The sequence below is a fragment of the Arabidopsis lyrata genome, assembly GCF_000004255.2.
Source record: "Arabidopsis lyrata subsp. lyrata unplaced genomic scaffold ARALYscaffold_2, whole genome shotgun sequence".
Taxonomy (NCBI): Eukaryota; Viridiplantae; Streptophyta; class Magnoliopsida; order Brassicales; family Brassicaceae; genus Arabidopsis; species Arabidopsis lyrata.
Genome location: NW_003302554.1, coordinates 9,888,957 through 9,914,704, shown reverse-complemented (window position 1 = coordinate 9,914,704; position 25,748 = coordinate 9,888,957). Strand labels below are relative to the sequence as shown.

The 25,748-nt window shown below is 33.5% G+C and overlaps 4 protein-coding genes across 4 annotated transcripts; 3 read left to right on the top strand and 1 right to left on the bottom strand.

Moving 5' to 3' along the window:
- Positions 1–1,508: 1,508 nt before the first annotated feature.
- On the bottom strand, positions 1,509–5,154 carry LOC9324499 (putative protease Do-like 3, mitochondrial). Its single transcript, XM_002886910.2, has 8 exons — positions 4,626–5,154; positions 4,293–4,538; positions 3,858–4,053; positions 3,468–3,727; positions 3,268–3,395; positions 2,990–3,163; positions 2,729–2,779; positions 1,509–2,612 (listed from the first exon to the last, which is right to left on the bottom strand). Exons 1-8 carry the CDS (start codon positions 4,972–4,974, stop codon positions 2,379–2,381), a joined length of 1,638 nt encoding a protein of 545 aa, XP_002886956.1. The 5' UTR covers positions 4,975–5,154; the 3' UTR covers positions 1,509–2,378.
- A 3,309-nt stretch (positions 5,155–8,463) lies between these two features.
- On the top strand, positions 8,464–11,241 carry LOC9324498 (protease Do-like 4, mitochondrial). The gene is made up of 8 exons (XM_021010038.1): positions 8,464–8,820; positions 8,892–9,137; positions 9,253–9,448; positions 9,573–9,832; positions 9,920–10,047; positions 10,237–10,395; positions 10,493–10,543; positions 10,999–11,241. The coding sequence occupies exons 1-8, from the start codon at positions 8,514–8,516 to the stop codon at positions 11,239–11,241; spliced, it is 1,590 nt and encodes a 529-aa protein (XP_020865697.1). The 5' UTR covers positions 8,464–8,513.
- Positions 11,242–14,871: 3,630 nt separating this feature from the next.
- LOC9324497 (putative protease Do-like 3, mitochondrial) lies at positions 14,872–17,546 on the top strand. Its single transcript, XM_021009960.1, is given in 9 exon segments — positions 14,872–15,274; positions 15,379–15,624; positions 15,943–16,138; positions 16,329–16,548; positions 16,550–16,592; positions 16,668–16,795; positions 16,907–17,080; positions 17,160–17,210; positions 17,295–17,546. Coding segments are annotated over 9 exon segments (1,713 nt in total).
- A 6,328-nt stretch (positions 17,547–23,874) lies between these two features.
- Positions 23,875–25,146, top strand: LOC9323021. Its single transcript, XM_021035789.1, has 4 exons — positions 23,875–24,023; positions 24,102–24,398; positions 24,476–24,686; positions 24,758–25,146. The coding sequence occupies exons 1-3, from the start codon at positions 23,937–23,939 to the stop codon at positions 24,596–24,598; spliced, it is 507 nt and encodes a 168-aa protein (XP_020891448.1). The 5' UTR covers positions 23,875–23,936; the 3' UTR covers positions 24,599–24,686; positions 24,758–25,146.
- Positions 25,147–25,748: the final 602 nt, after the last annotated feature.

Sequence of the window (25,748 nt, the reverse complement as noted above, 5' to 3'; positions counted from 1 at the left end):
ATCTTCCCACGATTAATTAGATTTTTTTTCTGTAATAGAGAGAGTAAGCGAGCTCTTGATGCGCTGCTAATTAAACTGTTTATATACAAAACTTTTGTTTCGAATTCTTACAATTTCTTCTTTTGTCAAACTTCCATTTAAAACTCTTTCTTCGTTTCTTTTTTAAATGGACTTCTAAACTTCCACAAGATTCCCTTTTCTCGTGTGTCTCAAATTTCTTTTTCTTTTTTTTTTTTTCTTTCGTCAAATTTATAAATTTCCTTAAATCATTCTTGGACGGTGATGTCAGTAAATTGATAAAGGGAAAATTCCACAAAAATACACCATAACCATAGTGTTTATTGATTTCCACAAATATACATGAATTTTTGCATACCTAGAAAAAATACACCAACTATTTTATTTATTTAGTTTAATACACATTGTTCGATTTGTATGCTCACTTTACAATATATACTGAACATACATTACACAAATAAAATATCCTCGACTTTCTATTTTTCCACGAGGTTATAGAAATTAGAGTTACATATTTGAGGATGTTTAGATTTGAGAATTTTTCCTAATTTAACAGGAAATTTTTGAACATATGAGTTAATTTTTGCAAATCGAAATAAATAAGAGAAATTTTAAATTAAATCATAATACATGGTAAAATATATGATTAGATACGTATCACAAACATGTTAATTACTAAGTTCTATAAACCAAAACATATCATGTTAATTATGTAATAAGATATTTTTTCTTTTTAGTAAGTTTTCCTTTTAACAAATGTTACTTGTTTTTAGTGAAATATATCATTTTTTAATTTTTATTTTTTATGTTAAAATTTTGTTATTTTCATTTTATGTTAGAAGACGTGAAAATCAAATTGGGAGGAGTCTTTTATATGTGTCAAAATCTTATCACCTGATTTACATGCCACAATCATTTTAATTACTAACATTGAAACATCAAACATTATATAACAAGATTTTATACTTTAATTATTTTATTTATAGGTTCCTTTTCAGTTTATTTTTTTGAAAAAGATAGTAATTGAAATTTCTTTTTTATGATTTGTAATTTACTGTATTATTTTCTGTTTTATGTACCTTATTGTTGATCTTTTATAGTATTTTGTAATTATTTTCATTTTACTTATTTGTAAATTTTTAAAATATTTTTCAAAAATAAGTAATAGTACTTTTTAATAGTACCCTATTTGTGATCCTTTTAATTTTAGGATTTTTATTTTATTGTATAATTTCCTTTTTATTATATTCGTATATACTTTTTTCTTAATAAAATTTTTAATCCTTATATTTTTAATCCTTATATTTTTAAGATTTATAATTTTATTATATAATTTTTCCTTTTATATGCGTCAAAAAATTATTGATAAACATGACACGAGTCACTATGATATGAATTACTAAATTTAAAAACTACACTTTATTTAATAAAATTTTTGAAATACACTCCCCAAAAGATGATGGAGAGATGACGTGTGCTTAATGTAAGCTGCACATTCTCACTTGTCGATCGCTACACAAATACAGAAATTCAAAAGTGCAAGATGGGAAAAAAAAACAGTCACAATAATTAGTTTTCTTGCAAAACAAGAAAACACGTAAACTTAACCGAAACATAAAAAAAAAAAAATCACTCATAGAGCCGTCACCAGAGGATGTTTCACTTTCGTTCTCACTAGTCCAAGCCTTGTGGTTTTGGAATCTAATTCCTCATGTTTTGGCAATATTCCTTATGAAAGAAAGAAGAAACGGAAGGTTAATTTTCAGCAACAAAAGAATGGTCCAAGAGCTCATACACGGTGGCCCTATCTGCAGGCTGCCACGCAAAGCACTGCATCAAGAACTCTGTGGCCACCGGAGAGATATCCTCATATAGCCTCCACGTGTAAGAATTTTCCCATTTCATCTCAAGAACAGAATTTAATACGAGGAGGTTTTGGACCAAAGCCCGTAATCCCCCAGACCCGAAACTAAAGCATGTAAGCTCTTTGGATAAGCCGAAACCAGCAAGTTTTAGTTCCCACGGCTATCAAAGAGTGTTTGAAGGGAAGACGAGTACATTGTGCCGAACCCTAATGTTGAGCTTCTAAAGGCTCTTTTAAAGAGAACTTATTTAAGAGTGAAGAGTCAGTTTGACATCCAAAATTTGGCTTCCCGAAGCCACATCACTTTCTCTACAATAACAGTTATATAATCCTCTATTATTGGATTTGGTAATAACAAAAAAAAGTTTAGAAAATCAAACACCTAAAATTAAACTTGTAATTATTAATTTCCTTTAAAATGTAATGTGACAATCCTTGAAAGGGTAAAGCTGCATCAGAAGCTGACCCGCTGGCCAAATTAATGTTTAATTCTCTATCAAGAAACTCTGCGGCGCCTATTCAACTGTCTAGGCTTAAGGTCCTTGGACATGGCCGAGGGTATTTCAAGTTTTTTCAAGATCTTAGAAGTGGCTTTTTTCGCAGATTTATAATCGAGGGCGATAATATTATCTTGCTCCAAGTCCATCAACAATTTTTCTGTGCAGCATTCCTCTATGAGATTATATAGATGTTTGAGATTATGCACTTGCACTCCATTCACTTTCTTCACCTGTTCCGTTATTAATAAAAGAAACTTTACAGTGTCAAGTTTATATTCTTTTTGTAATTTCTGTTTAAAAAAAAAAAAAATAGTGTGAAACTAAGTGTAGGCAATAAATACATTACCTGCAAATCTTCAAAAATGTTGTATCCTGTATTGATGTCATCCTCCAGAATCTGTATCACCAAAAAAAACTTTAACTCCCGAAATTAAAGCGCCTAATGGAGATGTGCGGTTTAACTAGGAATAAAGTGTGGTGCGGTTTTAATAGTAACGAAAATATATACATACACATATATGTATTTTCGTTACTATTGGAACCACACCCGTCTCCATTCGGAACCTAATTATCACGTTTGAAAAGTGTTAAAAAAAAATGCACCAACCTGAGAAATTATTACGATTTGTTCACCGGCTTTTTTGGGCATCTTCTCTAGAGCATATTTGGAAATAGAAGCATCATCAATGTATGGTTTAGTTAGAGGTACAAATACAAGACCCCCGAATATATAATAACTTGGAGGCTTGTCAAATTGATGCATTGGAACTAGCCGTGGCACCTGCATGCGTACAATAGATAACCATAAAAATCATTCACATGATTCTAACAAAACGTACAACAGTTAAAGTGGAAACAAAGATTTATTTGCGAAGGACGACTTACGGGTTTTAGACTAATACTAAACTCATACTCTTTTCCCTCTCTTAAGACTTTGAGTAACGCTCTTTCACATGGTTTCTTCATAGAAACCAAATGCTTGAAAGTTATTCGTTCCTTGTTTCGAAAAGGGACTGTACACAAAGGAAAGATTTAGTCAAATTGTGAAAACGGGTAAAATTAGATATAAATATAGTGACAATTACCTGTACTATCGTTTCCTATAGGAACACCATCAATCGCGAGAATGACATCATTTTTTTTTAGAACTTTGTATGAATCCGAAAGCGGGTTTATTTTTTTTATAACAATCCCTGTCATGTCGTCGCTCATTTTGAAGTGGTTACGGAGTTGATCATTCTCCATATTCTGATATGATAGATTTATTGAGCAGAAACTAACATGTTGACCACTTTCTTCAACAGCATCTAAAAAATGGCTAATGACCGGAGTTGGAATTATATAGCTGCAATTTAATAGAAAAGTCAAATATAAGGTTATATATCATGTCCACATATATAGACTTTCATATCAATATAAATATTTCAATCTGAATTCTGCAACCAAAAGTATTCAGGATTTATAATTTAACTTACCCTATACTATCGGAACAACCTAGAGTTTCGAATGCTACACCAGCCACTTTGTTGCCCATGATTACCGGACCGCCACTATTTCCTTCATTTATAGCTGCATCTATTTGTATTGCCAGTAGTTCAGTGGCGCTGTGACTGTATTCTAAGAGTTCAACTCTCGACACAACACCTTTCGTAACGGATATGGTATCACCACCTGCATGGTAGAAATTGTTGTCACAACCTATATGCACATATTCTTATAATAGCTATAATTTCTACGTAATCCAAGATAGCATTCCTTTTCTCAAGACAATTCATAATTGAAAGTATATGGAATTTAAAAGAAGTGTATACATATGAATCATAGCTTCTTGGTTTGATATTCACAAATCAATATTTATCGTTATTTAACAAGTAATTCGTTTGGGTGGTCATATGAGAATTAAAATTTACCTTTTGGATAGCCAACAACATACACTTTTTCTTGCAGAGAGGGTATATCCCCAAGTTCCAAGGGGTTCATTCCCTCCCAAAAGTTATCGCTATCGATATCCAAGATGGCCAAATCACATTCATGCCCGATTGCTCGAACTTTTGCTTTGTACTTCGTAGGTGAACCATGTTTTCTGACTTTAACAGATGTGTGATTAGCCACTACATGAGCATTCGTAAGAATCTTCCTTCCCGCGATTACAAATCCTACAACAAATTTCACGGTAAGTATTTAACCACAACAAACAAATACTACTAGCCAAATACGTAAGGTATCCAAAAATTAATCACTACCTGAGCCGGTGCCTTCATCTTGCAAACAAAACTGCCATGGTTGAAAAGTTCTATGCTTGTTAGAGACAGTGAACACCTTCACCACTGAGTTAAGAGCCAAATCAATAGCAGATACTTTTTTCCCTTGCGGAAGCGTATTCTTCCAATGTTGAGAGATGCTCAAGATTGATGAGTTCGTAAGCACCGAGTTTATACTGTTTTCCGAAGCAAACAATGGTGCGTGTACTACTGACTTCTCCGATGAAAAGCAGCGAATATTGGAAGTATTGAAACGAAGGAGTCCAGGAACGAGAGCGCTCGAGGCGATGTAGAACCGGGACACGGTACAAACAGAGCGGAACAAGGACATTCTCTCAATCTCTCAGCAGTTGATACTTGGTAGCAAATTACGACTAAGCTTTAAAGCGATAAGAGTAGTTTAATATATTTATTACAGGGGAAATTTAGCTAAGCAGAATATTTCTTTCTTATCTTTATGAATATTAATTGGTTTGATAGTTAGTTTACGATGATAATATCTAATAAGTAAATTATATCTTAATTGTTTTAATGTATATCACTTTAATTAAATATTTTCTAGTATCTGATAATATTCTAATTAAAATAAGATTTGAATCACGTTCACATTCTCAATTAACAGAAACCAAAAATCACGTTCTTCTTAATTAAAAACATACGCGTATAGAAGGCGTCCTAAGCTTTGAAAAATCGTTAGGCGCTAGTCGGGCGTTCGGTATGGACCAAGCGATTAATCGGAAAATTGGATTAAAATCGGGGATTAATCGGGAATTAGTTTTAGGGTTATTTTAATAATTTCAAAACGTATTAATCTAATATTGTTTTCAAAATTGCAATAAATATATAAAAATGTATTTTTGAGACAAATTTTTATGATTTTTACTAAAAAATATGATTTTTATTAAAATTTGAACATAAGTTATTGTAAAACATCACAAACTCTTAATACAAATTATTGACAACAAAAATAAAAAGTTTTTTTTATACTTGCAATCTAAAAATAATCGGAATATGTAAGATTAGGCAGAATAATCAGATTGGACGGAAAGTAATCAGATTAGGCGGAAAGTAATCGGATAACTAATTTCTTTAGGGGATTAGTCATTAATCAAGGCGGATAGGGTGGGCCTAGCGATTAAGCGGTGAGTAATCGGGTTAGGCGGGAATTTTTAGAACAATTATTTTTAGCAGGGAGTAATCTGGTTAAGCGGGGTTAAGCGGGGAGTAATCCAGTAATCTTTTGTTTTTACCGTAACTGGTGGTTAATCAACCGTGAGCGTAATAACCGTAACCATAGTCATGCCTACCTTGGTCATCCAAAAATAAAACAGAAATCGAATTTCTTTTAAGTTTTGATGATTTATGCTTTATTCTGACCTAGATAATTCATGAAAAGGGAAAATATAAATTCTACCTAAAGCATAAATAAATATCCTCTTTGTTTATGTAACTTTGTTAAGATTTCAGAAAATTATACATATCAATTGGATTCATCTAAGGGTATTCAATCTGGATAAACCAATATGATTTGAACGGAAATACACAGTCTAAAACCTGAAACATATCTTTTTTTTTTGACGTCTAGATTTATTATTTATTGCAAATTATGAGAACTGTTACATAGACGATTCTACAACGGACAATTCCTTCCGACTCTTATTAGATCCACGACAGACGACACTTCCTTATCCATGCTCTTGACGGACACCTTCAATGATCCACGATCTGACGACACTTCTCTCTCTGCGTGGAATCCTGGCGAACATCTATAATTGTACTTCGCTGGAGATCTCCTGCACACTTGCCTCCTTTAATTTGCAAATTTATTAATAAATCGCAATATCTGGGACTCGAACCCAGACATCTTGATGTAGAAGCATTAATTAACCCTTGGTCAACCAATGAGCCAAGGGGGCTTCCACCACCTGAAACATATCTTACAAAAAGAAAAAAATTAATATAAACTCGAGGCTTTTCTGTAAATAAGTATCTATTTGACTTAAAACCAGAATTTAAACCGAACCGTACAAAACCATCTCAATTAGCTTTTCATTTGGCTACCATTATTAGTGAACAGAAAAGCCGAAAAACAAAAACTCAACCGAATACCTCTAGAATCTTTTCACACATTATTCTATTATTCTCAGAAAATAATATTAAAATATCAAATCATATATTATAAAGAGAAAATTAGCATCTATACCACATTTTCTTCAAATTCTTTCAAATCTACCACTTCTCCTTTCCCCTTTTCAAATCTACCACATTGCTAAACAAAATGACTAATTTACCCTCAAATCTATTTTTCTTACTTTATACTATTATATTATTTCTTTATTTTTTATTTTTTTTCTCTATCTTTTTTCTTCTCTCTTTCTTTCTCTCTCTAAATATTTTACATCTATCTCTCTTTTTTTCCCTTGAATCATACAATTAAAATAATTCCCAAAAGGTAAATAAACGATGTGAACTTATCCCCGATATACTATTACTCATTCGATTGGAACTTGTCCTTGATCCAATTTTACTACTCATTCAATCTGAACTTATCCTCAATATAATTCTATTACTCATTCGATTGAAACTTGTCCCCGATCTAATTTTACTATTGATTCAATCTAGACTTGTCCCTAATAAGTGATATTATTGATAGTTTTCCCTAATAATGATGAGTAATACATTTATCGAGAACAAGTTTAGATAGAATGAGTAATAAAATTATATCGAGAACAAGTTATGTTCTCTTTATATAATCCTTTTTAAATTCAACACTATGTTAAATTCGGGGACACCTGAATATGATGGTTGTCCATCGTCATATGGTATGGTTTTATTCGCCAGAGATCTGGACTTATTTTTAGGGGACATCTTTCACTCTATTTCATAATTATTGTCCATGGTAAATGTAAACTGCATTTAATGCAATGTTTTGTCTTCCTTCTCTGACACAAAGCTGTCCTTCTGACATAAAGTTGTCCTTCCTATCTGACATAATACTGCACATCTTTTAGGGGTAAAATTGTCCATAAATTACCACACTACCACATACAAGTGGTATAACTGCTAAATTGATTTCCACTGTAGTACATTTGCTAAGAATTTTAAAGATTGTGGTACATTTGCCAAAAATCTCTATTATAAAGACATAAATTTACGAAATATTTTTATTCTGAAACCACTAAAGTTAGCGTTTGTTGATTTGTATATTTTTATGGTTCGTTGAATAATGTTTAAATTAAATTTTAAATGATATTATTATAAAGAAAAAAGAAATTTCTGAAAAGTTTACACATTCAAAATAATCAATTATTATATAATCTTATTTTTCTAACAAATTTTTCTAATTTGTTTCATTTTTTGTTAGATTAATTGTTTTATAGAATTAGAAAAAATAAATTTTTGTATATTTGTAGATACTCTTAAAATAAATTGTTTTATGATAATAAGATTGGACCCACCTAAAAAATGACACATATCAAAATGAGAGAAAGTACGTGTAAGCTTCTCAAAACTTGTGTTTATAAGAAAGTTTAATATATTATATTATTATACTATAAGATTTATTAACTATATACTGATGTTTAGAGATTTAATATTAATTTAGTTAATATTTTTTCCTTAAATGCAATATAATATGTTAGCATGTATTTCTTATTACAAATAAAAAAAAGCATGTGAGATATATTTTCCTATAATAAGGGAAATTACAAATGAGTGTATCCATCAAACAATTGATAAATAAGGAAGCTAATTAAAGTCTTAGAATTCTAAACATTAATTTGAATTTAAAGACAATAAAGCTAATATCAGTATAAATAATTACCTAATCATGTTTGTTTTAAATCTCAAACCTACTCGTACTCGCTCAACATGTTGTTCCGGTTTCTTCAAACATTGGCTCGGTTCTGTAGCTTCTTGCTCATTTCGGTTATGGGATCCCGTTTTTCTCCTTTGTTTCTTCTTGGTTACGTTAAATTGCAAGACGAAAATCATCACAACAGCGAGTCAACACTTGCATCAGGGACTGACACAAAACAACCGGATGCGGCAGAAAACGTGACATCTTCTTCTATTGATTTTGCGGTAAATTCAGTGGTGAAGGTCTTCACTGTCTCTAGCGTGCCTAGCATTTTGCAACCTTGGCAAAATTGGCAGCAGCAAGAATCCAGCGGCTCTGGTATTGATGTTTATCCATAATTCTTACCAGCTCTTTTAAGTATTTTCCTAACTGACTTGGAACTGATGTAGGATTTGTAATCTCGGGAAAGAAGATTCTTACGAACGCTCATGTAGTTGCTGATCACATATTTTTGCAAGTTAGAAAACATGGCTCACCTACAAATTACAAAGCAGAAGTTCGAGCGGTTGGACATGAATGTGATTTGGCCATTTTGGAGATCGATAATGAAGAGTTTTGGGAGGATCTGATCCCTTTGGAACTCGGAGAGATACCCTCTCTGGATGAATCTGTTGCCGTTTTAGGCTACCCTCATGGTATTTCTTGAAAATGCTTCAAATATTAAAACTTGCATTTGCATGGACTAATTGATATTTGGAATGTAAAGGACGAATGCTCGCGGATTTTGATCATAATACTTATGTTATGCAGGTGGTGACAGCCTTTCCATTACTAAAGGTTATGTTTCTAGAGTTGAATATACACAATATGCTCACGGAGGCACTACACTACTCGCTATACAAACAGATGCGGCTATAAACTCTGGAAATAGTGGTGGTCCAGCAATCATAGGAAATAAAACGGCAGGTGTAGCTTTTCAAAAATGTACATCTTCAGATAATATAGGGTAATTTATACTTCAAATCTTGGATAATTCATCTGCTTATGGTCTAGGAAAAGAAACGTAGAAAAGTGGTTTATAGCTTCGAAATTGCGATTTAATATAGTTCGTGGTTTAACTTCACCTGCAGATACATAATCCCGACTCCAGTAATAACACATTTTTTAACTGCTGTTGAAGAAAATGGACAATATGGTGGTTTCTGCACGCTAGACCTTTCTTATCAACTTATGGAGAATTCTCAACTCCGTAATCATTTTAAGATGGGTCCTGAAATGACAGGGATTCTTATAAACGAAATAAACCCGCTGTCCGATGCTTACAAAAGGTTAAGAAAAGATGACATCATTCTCGCAATTGATGATGTTCTTATAGGAAATGATGCGAAAGGTAATCGTACGTTTATATATGTTATACTCCATTGTTAAAGTTTCTCCATGTGTGATGGATTATTGACATCATTTTTGCTGCATGTAGTTGCTTTTCGGAACAAGGAACGAATCAATTTCAATCATTTTGTTTCGATGAAGAAATTAAATGAAACAGTCTTACTTAAAGTTTTGAGAGAGGGGAAAGAGCATGATTTTCACATCAGTTTAAAACCCGTAAGTCTTTTTTTATTGACATATTTCTTATAAGAATTTTCTATATCTCGTTTAATTGTTGTTGGTTCACAATTTTTTCTCATAACATCAAAACTCACTTCGGTGCGTTTCCACCGGAGATGACCGGATTAGCTGATAGGGTTTATCAAACAAACAAAAACATCAAAACTCTTTTTATGGTGAATCCAGGTGCCACCGCTGGTTCCAGTGCATCAGTATGATAAGCTTCCAAGTTATTACATATTCGCAGGCTTTGTATTTGTACCACTCACACAGCCATACATTGACAGTACTCTGATTTGCAATTGTGCAAATAAAAATATGCCTGAAAAGGCTGGTGAACAGCTTGTCATAATTTCGCAGGTTTGTTATTTGAACTAAAAATATTTGAATGTTTGGTTGTCATGAAGGCATTAGACTTGCTGGATTTGTTTTCTTGGTGTAGGTGTTAGCTGATGACATCAATGCAGGATACACTGATTTCAATGATTTAAAGGTAATGCATTTCATTGAACAACTCTTTACTAGAGGCTGCCCAAACCCAAGACACTATTTATGTAACTGAAAATAAGGATATGTAAGAGTATAAGATTCCCCGAATAGAACTATGTTCTCTTCCCTCGGCCTAACCCGCTCGAAACCTCCAAAGCACTCTCGAGTTGGATGAGTCTCACAAAAGAAACCACATGCTTACTTATAATAAAACGTAAAATTAAAACTCTATGAGAAAAATAAATATGAAAATCGAAATCCTAAATAATTTCCTAAATCAAGAAATAGGAAGTATTCGTATCAAAGTTCATTCCAGCTTGATTATAAAGTATTATGACCCAAAATGATAACAAAAGAGAATCATAGTTTCGCACTCGTGAATTAGGTCTATAGTTGACTAAAATGACCACATGCATACAATTCTTGTAGCTGAAAAAATTATATTTATGGTGAATTCAGGTAATAAAAGTGAATGGAGTTCAAGTGGAGAATCTAAAACATCTATCTGAATTGGTAGAGAAATGCTGCACCGAGGATTTAAGACTGGACTTAGAAAACGAGAAGGTTGTGGTCCTCAACTATGAAAATGCTAAAGAAGCTACTTCTTTGATCTTAAAACTTCATAGAATACCATCGGCCAACTCCAAAGACCTTCAAAGTGAAAAGGTTCCTACCAATGCGTTGATATCCTCTGAAGCATGACTTGTTTAAATATAGGGCCCTTTAATATACTAGTTTCAAAGAGAACATTTAGATAATGGCTAATAGCTCTAAGATATTGGGAACTTCATTATGTGTTTTTGAAATGAAATCTTAATCCTAGCATTTTACTCTACAGTCGAAATGAGATGACGAAACTTTACAGTGAAAAAACTCATTACACCATTCTGTAAAACCTTTCACAATTCTGTAATAAATCTTGATTGCAAAATTTATAAAATTTACAATTCCGGCACAAACTTATGATTATGCTATTCCGGCCACATTATCTCTATTAGATTCATATACAAGTAGTATGATAATGAGATGTGATTTTGATGAAGAGACTTGTTTTCATGGGGCTTGAATGGTATGCGACTTTTTGTTACGTTTTGAAAAAGTGATTTCGTCGAATACATATCACTTACATAAACTTATACGGAATGATAAAACGTGAAAATAACATGATTTTCAATTTATCCCGCTAACTAAGCTAAAGAAACTTCGTTCATCTACTAAATAGTAAGTTTTTGGTGTTTAAAAGTATATATATTATTTTTATTCAGCTTAAGAGTGTGGTCTGTCTATTGATTCTGCTGTTTTATAATTCGGTTATAATGCTCGGATATTAATATGATATACCAGTTAAATCAATTTTACATATATATTGATAATTAGAAGGTTCTGGATCAAGACTCATACATCTCCTTAGGTCCGTTAATAATTTATCCGTACTAATTGCCTCTCGATCATCTGACTTATATTACTACGTAAAATGGCCAAATCAATTAATGATAAGGTTGTAATGAATGACTATCATTAAGAATTGTTGAGAATGAATTCTTATTACTCCATTTCTTACGTTGGAAGCTTGGATTATAAAATCAAGGCTTCATCTTCCCATTTTTGCTCACTGAAAGATCGATTATAAATACAACAATCTCCTTTTTCTTCTTTTCAGTTTTCTCTAGTTATCGAGTCTGAAAGTACACACATGACTAGGATTCGTTAGACTTCTGTTTTTAAGTATTGCAAATCAAAAGATGGTGTGGTTGTAACTTGGGATTATGATTGCATCAAACCGTCACACTATGGATAGTTAAAAAATTAAGGAAAGAGTGTCTCGCCTCCGCACAAACCAATCTTTGTTTATCAAATATTGGTATCGGGTTGTAGTATCTTAATCATGGTTCTCATCATCACCTATTGTAATTATTCAGTTTTGCCACATCGTAGAACTCGTGATCTTACAGAAATGAGAATCCAGACTAACAAAATATATGGAAGAGACTGAAATAGGATACCAATAGAAGCCACAAATCATCAATTTACTCTGTTTTTTTTTTTTAAAGTTGAAATAAGATATAATTAGAAAAAGCAGAACTTTTTGTTTTTAAAATATTTAGAACTTATATAATTGAAAATTTTGAAATTCTTTTAAAAAAAGGTTTTCATTATAATTTTTTTTTAATATATTTACACTATATAGATTTCGGCATTTGGATGCTCTTCTACATATAATTCTCTTTTTCGTTGCTGTTTTACCTTGTAGTGATGTTTTGATGTTAAGGTTTACTGAAAATTACCCAGATTGACTCAAATTTAGAGATTAATAACTAGATTGACACCCTAGTTTTGTAGTTTACTAGACTAACACAAATTTTGGGTAAAATGACCAAAAACCCAATTCAATTTTATTAGGCTTTTAAAAAAATCAAACAATATAACATTTAAATTAGAATTACAAAACCCTAACAAAACAAAAAAAAAAACAACTAGCCCTAAATTACGACTGCCTTTCACGTTTTTTTCTCAGCCTCATTTTTTTTTTCTCAGCCTCATTGATTAAAACTCAGTCACTTTCTCGACTCAGACGAAGACTTACGATTTGTCATTCTTAAAATATGTAGTCCATCATGAAAAGTCTGTCATCAAATAGATATATAAAATCTGTCATAATATGAATAAAAATTAAAATTTGTCATTGTTTAAAACATATCTGTCATCACTATATGAAGTCATTCCAGCAATTTCTTTTTTCATCACTAAATCTGTCGTAATGTGACAGTTTTTTTTGAACTAATCATAAATCTGTCGTAATGTAAATAAAATCTGTCATCACAGAAATATTTCATTTGCGATTGTATGTCAATCTAGCAATTTTTTTTTTTGTATGACAAATCTGCTATCACTCGACAGTTTTTTTGTTTAAAAAATAAAAACTGTCATAACATTAAAAAAATCTGTTATCAATACTAAGTCATTCTAGTAATTATTTTTCCAAAAACAAATCTGTCACTTGATGACAGATAATTTTATAAAAATAAAAAGTCTGTGGCCACTATAAACATAAATCTGCCACTAATTTTAATAAATCTATCAAAGTGATGAAAGTCTGTGGTGTCATAAAAAAATAAGTCTGTAGTGGAGTAAAAAACTACAACAAAATAAATATCTGTCATAACTTATTAAATTAAGTCTGTGAGAGATAAAAAATCTGTCACAGAAAATCTGTCGTTGATAAATAAGTCTGCCATTGAAAATAAACCTGTCATAACGAATCCAGCAGACTTTTAAAAAACCAAAAAAATTTCCTAAGTTTTTTTCTCACGTTTTTCGAAAAAATTTGAGAGCAAATTTGACTTTTTTTTTTCCTAACAAAGAGAAAAAGGGTATTATCGTCATGAAAATAACCCATCTAACCCCCTAATTTTATGAGACATTCTAATAATTAAATTCATTATTTGGTCAATCTAGTAATTTTCCCTAAGATTTATGATCTGTTTTCAGTTGTACTCTAGCTTTTGGGTCTAGTTTTTTTTAGTGTCCACGAAAATATCTTTGTTCTTCCGGCTTTTGGTGTCGAGGGATGTCGTCTTTCAACTCGTTTGGTTTTGTTTTCGGAAGCATGTGGATCCTTGCTGGCTTTGTCTCTTTGATAAAATCTTTTAGGGGAAAAAAATGTTAATATTAATTTTTGTTAAGATTTACACGTCAATGGAAAAAACGTACATTATGTTAACTTGAGGCTGTTGATTGGGTAAAAACTTTCGGCAGTTTTTTTTTTTTTTTTGGCAGTAATACATAATCACCGTTATAGAAAAACTGTATATTAATTTTTTTGTCCTATAAATCATAAGGAAGTTCATAGCTATTCATTTGGAAATAAAACATATCTCATACAGAGTGCATCATTAATTAGGAAGTTATGGTTTTGGAATTTGAAAATTTTACATTTAATAAACGGAAACAATGCACATCTTATATATAACGAATTTAGTCCTTTCCTTTTTTGGTAAATTATGTAATACTTCCTCCGTTTCATAAAGAGTGTCGTTTTAAGGTTTTATTTTTGTTTCACAAAGAATGTCGTTTTAGGTTTTCAATGCAAAATTTAATGATTTTTTATGTTTTATGACTATTAGTATTCTGGATATTGTTTTACTATTGGGCAGATTATGTTTAGGTATATAGTTAATGATGTTTTTGTTTAGAAAAAACAAAAAATTTAATGTTTTCTTAATCTCTAAAATGACACTCTTTGTGAAACAGAGGGAGTATATATATAATATATATCACAACCTATTGGTGTAAGTTAAACTACTCTTACCGTGTCAACTATAAACTGCACCAATGTCATTCCGCTGTGTTCGTACCGTGTCCGGGTTTCGCAGCTTATCTTGCGCTCTTCCTGGATTCCTTCTTCTTCGCGGCAATGTAGCCCCGAAGACGGCAATTTTCGCCAGTCCATCTTCTAATATCCGTTTCTTTTCTTCTGATACTGCACCAATGGATTTTGAAGAGAATAAGTCGAAGTCAGTGCTGAAGAACTTCCCGGTCTTTAGCATCTTTCAAGATTGGAAGAATAAGTTTCTGCCAGTGAAAGAAGTATCTAGTGATGATGCAGCAGAAAATATGACTACTTCTGCCATTGATTTGGCCCTCAACTCGGTGGTGAAGGTGTTCATCGTCTCTAGCAAGCATAGAATTTTTCAACCTTGGCAGATTAGTATGCAGAGTGAATGCACCGGCTCTGGTATTGATAATTTTAATCAAATAATACTTTAGGAAATTTTTCTTTTCTATAAAAGAGTAGGAATTTTTGGTTTGGCTTACATACTTAGCTTGGAATGGTTGTAGGTTTTGTAATCTCGGGAAAGAGGATTCTTACGAATGCTCATGTAGTAGCTGATCAAACATCTGTTAAAGTCCGAAAGCATGGTTCACCCAAAAAGTACAAAGCAAAAGTTCAAGTGGTTGGTCACGAATGTGATTTGGCCATCTTGGAGATCGATAACGAAGAGTTTTGGGAGGGTCTTACCCATTTGGAGCTGGGAGACATACCCTCCCAAATGGATTCTGTGGCGGTCGTTGGCTATCCAGAAGGTAGTTTTAATGATTTTTAAGATGTTTGTTAATGAAGACGAATTTTTTATGTTTCGATTGATAGATTTTTGAATATCTTACCAAGATTGGTTAGCAGCTATGTTGGGTATACATAAACATATTTTTTTTTAAAAATCCATGATACTTTGAATTATGAATGGCCTTGAGAAAAGGATTAATATCTTGCATTGCATTAATTACGTAGAAATTATTGTTATGGGGAATATGTGATAGGTGGTGAGTCAAAACAATTTCTCTTCTGTGTACTTGTAAATAAATGGTTAGTTAGTTACGTACCTGCTCAAATGTTGAATGCAGGTGGTGATAGTATATCCGTTACGCAAGGTGTTGTGTCGAGAGTTGTACTGAGAAGATACAGTCACAGCTCCACCGAGTTATTGAAAATACAAATAGATGCAGCTATAAACTCTGGAAATAGTGGCGGTCCGGTAATCATGGGAAACAAAGTGGTTGGTGTAGCATTTGAAAGCCGTTGCTGTTCTGAACTTATAGGGTGAGTTAAAAACATAAATCTTGAGTAAGTTGGGTTGCAGATTTCAAATATCTATTTTACTATGAAAGTCTATTTCTCAATAAGCTTATATTTCGAATTTGTGGTTTGCATTTTTTGTTCTGTTTGCAAACAAAAGGTTAAATTAACTAAGAGTATTAGTGTATAACTATTTTATGTTTTTCATTTGCAGCTACATAATTCCAACTCCAGTCATTAGACATTTTTTAAATGGTGTTGAAGAAAGTGGTCAACATTTTAGTTTCTGCTCAATGAATTTATCATATCTAACTATGGAGCATGCCCACACCCGTAACGCCTTAAAGATGGGCAAGGAAATGACAGGGATTGCTGTAAAAAGTATAAACCCACTTTCGGATGCTCACAAAGTTCTGAAAAAAGATGATGTTATATATTCTTGCTATTGATGGTGTTTCTATAGGAAATTATAGTACAGGTAATCATACTGTGTGTGTTTATATATAATTATTTTCATTTACACCCAATTTACTAAACTTTCCTATGTCTATAGTTCCTTTTCGTAAACAGGACCGAGTAAGTTTCAAGCATTTGGTTTCTATGAAGAAACCATGTGATACAGCGTCATTTAAAGTCTTAAGAGAAGGGAAAGAACACGAGTTCAATATAAGCCTAAAACCCGTAAGTTGTCGTTCGAATTTTTAAGAAGTAAATAGTTGGTTACATTTTGTGAGAACACATAATATATATTATGTAATGTGAACGATTTTTACTGTTAAATATTGTATGCAGGTGCAACCTCTAGTTCCAGTGAATCAATATGACATGCCTCCAAGTTATTATATATATGGGGGTCTTGTTTTTGTACCTCTAACTCAACCATACATTGATCGTTCTTATATTTGCGAATGTTGTGTTAAAAAGATGCCCACAAAAGCCGGTGAACAAATTGTAATAATTTCTCAGGTTCGTGTTTTTTTTTTTTCCGCATTTAACTTTTTAAACGTGATAATTTTGAGAGCTAAAGTTTTGTTTCCTCGTACAGATTTTAGAGGATGATATCACTTCAGGTCTCAGTATTTTTGAAGATTTACAGGTAATGTATTTATTGTTTACTTAGTTTCTCACTCGAGTTACTTGAAAAGTCTTTTCCTTGAATACATATTTATGGTGTATATAGGTGAAGAAATTGAATGGAGTGGAAGTGGATAATTTGAAGCATCTATGTCAGCTTATAGAGGAATGTTCCAACGAGTATTTGAGGTTTGACTTGGAAGACAATAATTTTTTTTTCCTAGAACATAAATCTGCGAAAAAAGCCACTTGTAAGATCTTGAAAAGTCTCAAAATACCATCGGCCATGTCTGAGGACCTTCAGCCTAAACAACGGAATAACCGCCGCAAAGTTCCTCGGCAGAGCAAAAAACATTGAGCCAGCTTCGGCTACAGCTTGATCATAGGATTTAAAGGCAATTACTTAACTAAATTTAATTTTGTTGTTTGATATATATATTTTTTTTGCTGTTACCAATTCAAATAACTTATTTTATGTACTCGTATTCGAGATGAAGTGATAAAAAGGTTCGGGAAAACCCAAATTTTGAGTGTTAAACTGACTTTTCACTTAGGATATCCGATTGGTAAACACTAGAGTAACTAGGTGAATACTCGCGCTACGCCGCGGGCATATGCATTTTCGTATTTGTGTTTATGTTTATTGATTTATTGGCACGTTTTTATAGCTAATTTCTATGTGTTTTTATATCATATACAATAATTGGATTAATGATCATTCACAAGAGAATAAAAGTTACCATTGGTTCCGTACTTCCGTCTCCTTCTTCTCTATTCTATTGTGTATGTAAGTTATGTTAGAGTTTTATCATCAGCATGCCTACAAGCTTTTCGAATTTCATTTATTGTAAGAATCAGATATTGATTCTGTCCTTTTCCTCTATGCATGTCGTGTTCTGTTTCTAGGAAAAACACTCCGTAGTCAAAAAGAGTGAGAGCTCTTTGCTGAACCTCCTTTGCATGAGGCCGCTTTGTTTTATGCATATATTCACACCCAAACATACTTTTGAACACTTTTCTTGTCAGTAATATTTTTTTAGACATTTTTAATCGGGAAAAATGTCGTTTTATCTCCCAACTTTCAAAAAGTGGCCAATCAATACGTCAACTTCGTATGTGGCCATTTTAAACATGAAATAAACGTTGACTAACGTTTGAGACATGAAAATTCGTTGACCATGCCAAAATAGACATGCCGTTATCAGTCGTTAATGGAACTTCTAACGCCCGTTATCACCCATAATGACTCTGTTAATCAACTTTCAAATTGTGGCCATTTTAAACATCAACTTCATATGTGGCCATTTAAAACATGAACTAATCGTTGACTAACATTTGAAACATGAGAATTCGTTGACCAGGCCAAAATAGACATGTCGTCATCATTCGTTAAAAAAACCTATAACATCCGTTATCACCCGTTAACGACTCTGTTAGTATATCCAAACGACGTCGTTTTGAAAATAATCGAGGACAAATTTTTTGTTTAAAGCATAATCCAAGGACATGGTTTGATATATAGACAATCGTAGAGCCAGTGATTGGAAGCAAACATCGTTTATATATTTTTTTTAAATCTAAAAAGGAATCATGGAAGCAAACTTGTAGACCCATCATAGGACTAAAATAGGCATGGGCGTTCGGATATTCGGGTCGGGTTCGGGTCGGGTTTTAATTTTCGGGTTTGTGTTTTTCGAGTTTAGAAAACTAAGATCCGTTCGGGTATTTTAAAACTCCGGGTTCGGGTCGGGTTCGGATCGGGTATTTCGGGTTCGGATTCGGGTTTACCCAAAGTATCCAAATATTAGAAATTTTGTATCCGATCCTATGCAAAGTATTGAAAAATACACAAAAAATCTATAAAACCCAAGTATTTTAACCCGAATCTAACCCAAAGTAGCTAAAACACCCGAAAATATCTTAACATCCGAATAATTTTGGCACTTAGGTTATTACAAGTATAAATATTACTAATATACTATAACTATGTACTTATATTTTGGGTATGTTCGGGTACTTCTTCGGGTTCGAGTTCGGGTCGGGTTCGGGTTTTCGGGTTGTCCAGTTTAGAATCCGTTCGAGTATTTTAAAACTTCGGGTTCGGGTTCGGGTCAGATTTTTTGGGTCGGGTTCGGTTCGGTTCTTCGGGTTCGGGTATTATGCCCAGGCCTAGACTAAATGTAGCTTTTCTGAAATAGAGATAAAGATAATAGGACTATTCATCTTGTTTAAGCTGTTGTAGAAATAGATTTGGGGATTTGGTGTTTTCATTTGGGAAAAATCTTTTTGGACATACTAACAGTGTCATTAACGGGTGATAACGGATGTTATAGGTTCTTTCAACGAATGATGACGACATGTCTATTTTGGCCTGGTCAACGAATTCTAATGTTTCAAATGTTAGTCAACGAATTCTAATGTTTCAAATGTTAGTCAACGATTAGTTCATGTTTTGAATGGCCAAATATGAAGTTGATGTTTAAAATGGCCACAATTTGAAAGTTGATTAACAGAGTCGTTACGGGTGATAACGGGCGTTAGAGGTTCCGTTAACGACTGATAACGGCATGTCTATTTTGGCCTGGTCAACGAATTTCTATGTCTCAAACGTTAGTCAACATTTATTTCATGTTTTAAATGGCCACATATGAAGTTGACGTATTGATTGGCCACTTTTTGAAAGTTGGGAGATAAAACGACATTTTTCCCATTTTTAATCTGTGTTTTAGCAAATATCTGATTTCTTACCTACTTTTTTTTAAAAATCGTGATCATGAAAACAAACAGGTAGGTCCATTTTAATAGGAATAAGCATAACTAAATTCAACAAAAAATGATCATATTTTAAGCAGTCAGATCCGCATTTGTTTTGCCAGATCCGCTTGATCATCACTTGTTCTTCTTGATTCGCCTGATTCGCTATCTCCATTCAGAACCATAGTGTAAAATTTGATGATCCACTTTTGTGACTCATTACCCAGCATATTAGTGTGGACTGAGTGGTTGTTCTTTGTGTTATTGTGTATATATACTTTAAAAAATCTGAAAATTAATTGTATGATCATCTACCGAAATTAATTATATAAATTATAATTCACTACAAGAAAACACAGTATAAACTGACGGTTTTACTGACGGTTAAATATCCGTCGGTAATTACCGACGGAAAACTGATCGTTGTTTGACGGATCGCTTCCCGTCGGTTTACCGTTGGTAATTTACTGACGGCATATTTTCCGTCGGTAATTGTGTTTAATTTCTGACGGATTACTAAGGGATAGTTACCGATAATATATCCTATCAGTAATCGGTCAGAAAATATATCCGTTCGTGTAACCGTTAAAAAGTTCAAACAAACTAAAGGTAATTTACTGACAGCAAAATATTCGTTGGTAATATTTTCTATTTTCTGACGGAATACTGGTGCGATTATTACCGTTAATTTATGCTGTCAGTAATCGGTAAAAAAAAATATCTGTTATTATAGCCGTTTTATATCCGTTTTAAAGTTCAAATATACTGACGGAACACCAACAGATTACTGACGGATATGAGATGTCTTTTTTCTATAAATACCCAAACTCACTTCATTCTCATCATCTCACTCATATTCACTCTTTGTTTTAAAAAAATCCGAAAAATGTCTTCTTCTTATTATTTTTGATCGTGGATGGATGAACCAATGCTAGATCCGGAGTCGCACGAATTGAGAGATGAGTACGCCCGTGGTGTAGGCGAGTTCATGGATTTAGCTTGTGAACAACCTAGTGCCAAGAAAACCCATAAGTTGAAATGTCCATGTTCGATTTGTCGAAATTCTCATAATATAAGGATTGATTTAGTATGGAGTCATCTTTATTCCAATGGTTTTATGCCGGGTTACAAGATTTGGTTTCTTCATGGTGAAAGACCTGAATATTCTAGTGCTAGCGAACCATATATTGCTGGTAGCGTAGAGGAACCTAGAACGGAAGTATATTATGGTGTAGGTACTGTTTAGATGGTGAATGACGCGTATAGGGAAAATATGCATTCTGTGGGCGAAAATGTTGATAGGTTAGAGGAACCTAATGCAGAAGCACAAAAGTTTTTTTCTATGTTGGATGCAGCTAAACAACCACTATATGGAGGATGTAGAGCAGGTCATTCGGCTTTAACATCTGCAAGCAGATTGATGACCATAAAGACGGACTATAATTTGGCTGAGGAATTTGTGGATGCGATTACAGATTTTGTAAAAGATATTTTGCCTGAAGATAATCAATTTCCAGGTACATATTATGAGATTCAGAAGTTAGTTGCCGGTCTTGGTTTGTCGTATCAGATGATAGATGTATGCGAAGACAATTGCATGATTTATTGGAGAGAAGACAAAAATCGGACTAGATGTCGATTTTGTCGTAAACCAAGATATCAACAAACCGGCGGTCGGATTCCTGTTCCACATAAGCGGATGTGGTATTTACCGTTAACAGAAAAGGTTGAAGCGGTTATATCACTCTGAGCGTACGGCGGGTCCAATGAGATGGCATGCAGAACATAGATCAGATGGAGAGATTACGCATCCTTCAGATGCTGAAGCATGGAAACATTTTCAATCTGTGTATCCGGATTTTGCGTATGAGCGACCGAACGTGTATCTAGGATTATGTCCAGATGGTTTCAACCCATTTGGAAAGCATGGAAGGCAATATTCATTGTGGCCAGTAATCGTAACACCTTACACCTTGCCGCCATCTTTATGCATGCGTCGAGAGTTTTTGTTCCTTTCTATCCTTGTTCCCGGTCCAGATCATCCAAAGAGATCACTTGATGTGTTTCTACAGCCATTGATATATGAGTTGCAATTGGGATCATGGTGTAAACGCATATGATGTATCAACCCAACAGAATTTCCAGATGCGTGCAGTACTTATGTGGACTATTAGTGACTTTCAAGCTTATGGGATGCTATCTGGATGGACAACTCATGGAAAATTATCTTGTCTGTACTGTCAAGATAACACAGATGCGTTTCAGTTAAGGCACGGACGTAAGACGAGTTGGTTTGATTGCCATAGACGATTTTTACCTTCTCATCATCCTTACCGGCGTACGAGAACATTGTTTAGAAAGAATAAGCAAGTGGTTGATGCGCCACCTCCTGAGATCGATGGGCATAGTTTACTAGAATAGTTACGAGATTTTGGAGCGGAGATGACTCCTGATTGTGGTGGTAATGGACATGTTGTTGTTTACGGTGCTGGCATCAATCACAACTGGCATAAGAAAAGCATTTTTTGGAAATTGCCCTATTGAAAAAACCTTCTGTTGAGGCATAATCTAGATGTCATGCACGTCGAGAAGAACATGCATGACAACCTCATGAACACCGTTCTAAATGTCCACGGAAAGACAAAAGATAATCTAAAATCTAGATTGGATTTGCCTGATATTTGCGATCGCGATCAGCTTCATGTACTGGAAAATGGTAGATGTCCAGTTCCGACGTTTCGGTTAGACTCGCGAAAGATGGAAGCGTTCTTCAACTGGATTATCCACCATGTTAAGTTTCCTGACGGATACGCATCTAATTTACGTAATTGTGTTGACATGGATGAAGGAAAGTTTGCTGGAATGAAGAGTCATGATTGTCATGTTGTGATGCAGCGCCTTCTTCCATTTGCCTTTGAGCATCTCTTGGCACCAAACGTCCACCAAGCAATTGCAGGTATATTTATTATCATCTCCTTTTTTTCTTATATTTTTTTTTTATATTTATATATTCATATCTTCTTGATTTCATACATAGGGGTTGGTGCATTCTTTCGGGATTTATGTTCGAGAACACTTACAGTTGATGGTATTCGCAACTTGGAAGAAAATATACCAATGATCATTTGCAATCTTGAGAAGATATTTCCTCCATCTTTCTTTGATGTTATGGAGCATCTACCAATTCACCTTCCGCGAGAAGCTGCGCTTGGTGGGCCTGTCCAATACCGATGGATGTATCCTTTTGAGCGGTATATGTTCCATTTGAAGAAGAAGGTGAAAAATCTAAGCAAAGTTGAAGGCTCTATTGTGGCACAAAGCATAAACGAAGAAGCTTCACACTTCGCCGAATTCTATTTTCCAGCACAAGTTCGTACGAAGAAACGACGTCCTACTCGTCATGATGATGGAGGAGAAAGAGCTAGTTATTCGGTATATGTACCAAACTTAGTGGAATAAGGAAGAATCGCCAACTATCGCATCAAGAGTATACACACTTGCATATGTATATTCTCACAAACTGTGATGATATTATGGAATATGAGAGGTAGATTCTTAATTTTTAAATATTTTCTAGTTAAATCTTTATTTACGTAATTATTAATATTTTCTAGTTAAATATTTTCTAGTTAAATATTTTCTAGTTAAATCTTTATTTACATAATTATTGATATTTTATAGTTAAATATTTTCTAGTTAAATCTTTATTAATATTTTCTAGTTAAATCTTTATTAATATTCTCGTTTAATTATTAATTTCATAATTTCTCACATTTTTTTTGGTTTATATATGATAGGATCTACATGGCATTAATACGCTCTTACTACCCGACATATACAGAGGAGCAACTTGAGAAGCATAAGCAAGGAGATTTTTCATCTTGGTTAGCATATTATGTAAGTGTATAACTAACTTGGTTTAATTGATATTGATATTTTTTTCAATTGTAGGTTTCATCTATCTCATAATGGTATCACCAAATCTATTTTGCGGATGATGCATGGAATTCTCAAAACACCATATCCAAAGTTCTCGGAGATGCCTTCCGACGAGCAAGAGATTTGGTTGAAGCAATTTGCGGTAACATTTCAATCTTAATTTCTTAATTTTAGTGTTTTTGTTTTTTAATTTACTAATCCATTTTTTTATAATTTGTAGCAAGATTTTACTTGGCATCGGGATTTCACAAATGATGTTCGCAAAGCGTTCAAGAAAATTGCCGCTAAACATTACTCTTACACTTTGCACGAGTGGAAGCGAAAGTGGATTAGAGGAAAGATGCCAAAAGGGGCGAACCAAGAAGTCTTTAATGGTTTGATTCGCTATTGGGGTAAACCGGAAACGATATCACTTTCCAAGAAGAATTCAAAGAACAGAAAAAGCAACCGAGGCGGGTTGGGCATTGCTACGCAAAACGCAGGTGCAACGAGCGCCTCTAGTCGACAACGACAACTTGTGAGTTTTTTTTTTTAATTTCTACTTTTAATTAATTTTTATGCCGTCTTTAAACTTTTTATAAATGTTTTGTATAGACTGTTAGAGATGGTGTGGTACCCGATAATCTTACTTTGATGGAGGATATGAACACCAACAAAGAAACAAAGCAAGTACAAGATGGTCGAGCAAAGATGGTTCTCGAAAACGTGAAGGCGTAAAGAGACAGAACTTCTTTCCCAATCTGTTGATGGTTCGGTGACTTCCCCCGAATTGGGACGAGAGAAGATGAACGAAATTCTATACGAGGTAATATTTGTTTCTATGTTTTATTTATTATTTTAAAGTTGTTTAACTAACTTTTCTTATTTGACTTGTAGGAAACCCATAAATCCAAGGGACGGATTTTTGGGTTAGGAAATCTATCTCAAATATCATCTTCTTCTCGTTCCTCGGGTTTCTCATATCCTTCGCATGTCGATTTCGAGAAAGCCATGGAAGAAAAGAATGAGCGGATTGCGACTTTGTAAAAAGAAATGGAAGAACAAAGAGCGGCATTAGAAGAACAGAAAGCGGAGAACATGCGGCGAGACGCGGAGTACAAGAAGAGGGATGAGGAGATGGCAACGTTCATGAATGAGATGCGTGCGAAGTTGCCGTGATTTTTATGGTTTCCATCTATGTTTTGAACAATTTGTTGTTTATGGATTTAAAATGTTTTCATTAATAATTCTGAATTTAAATATTAATGCAATTTCTTAATTTATAATTTAAATATTTATTTTCTAAAAAATTTCAATAATTTTATTTATTTGAAAATATATTTAAAAAAAAAAAAAACCGTCGGTAATCCGTCGGTTGTAACGGAGAATTTTTCGTAACATCCGTCGGTTAAGACGGAGATTTTTCGAAATATCCCTCAGTTATCCGTCAGTAATGACGGAGTTTTTTCGTAACATCTCTCAGTAATCCGTCGGTAATGACGGAGAAATTCGATTATTTTCATTAGCAATACCCCATCGGTAATCCGTTTGAAAAATGTAACCGACGGATTACCGATGATGTATACCGACGGATTTTCTATGGGTTTACTGACGATAACGACTGTCAGTAACCTGTCGGTAATATGCCCCTCGGAAATCCGTCAATAATTTATGATGAATTACTGACGGATTTTAGTTACCGACGCTCTAGAACCGACGGACGGGTCCGTCAATTTTCCATCGGGTTATAGCTGTTTCTGACGGAAAATTGATAGAAGCACCCGTAAGTTTTAAGCTGTTTTCTTGTAGTGAAATCTGATCTATTACACCATGTTTCTGTATATAGATTATCGTAATTTATTACGGTAATTTTATCGTTGCATGTTAG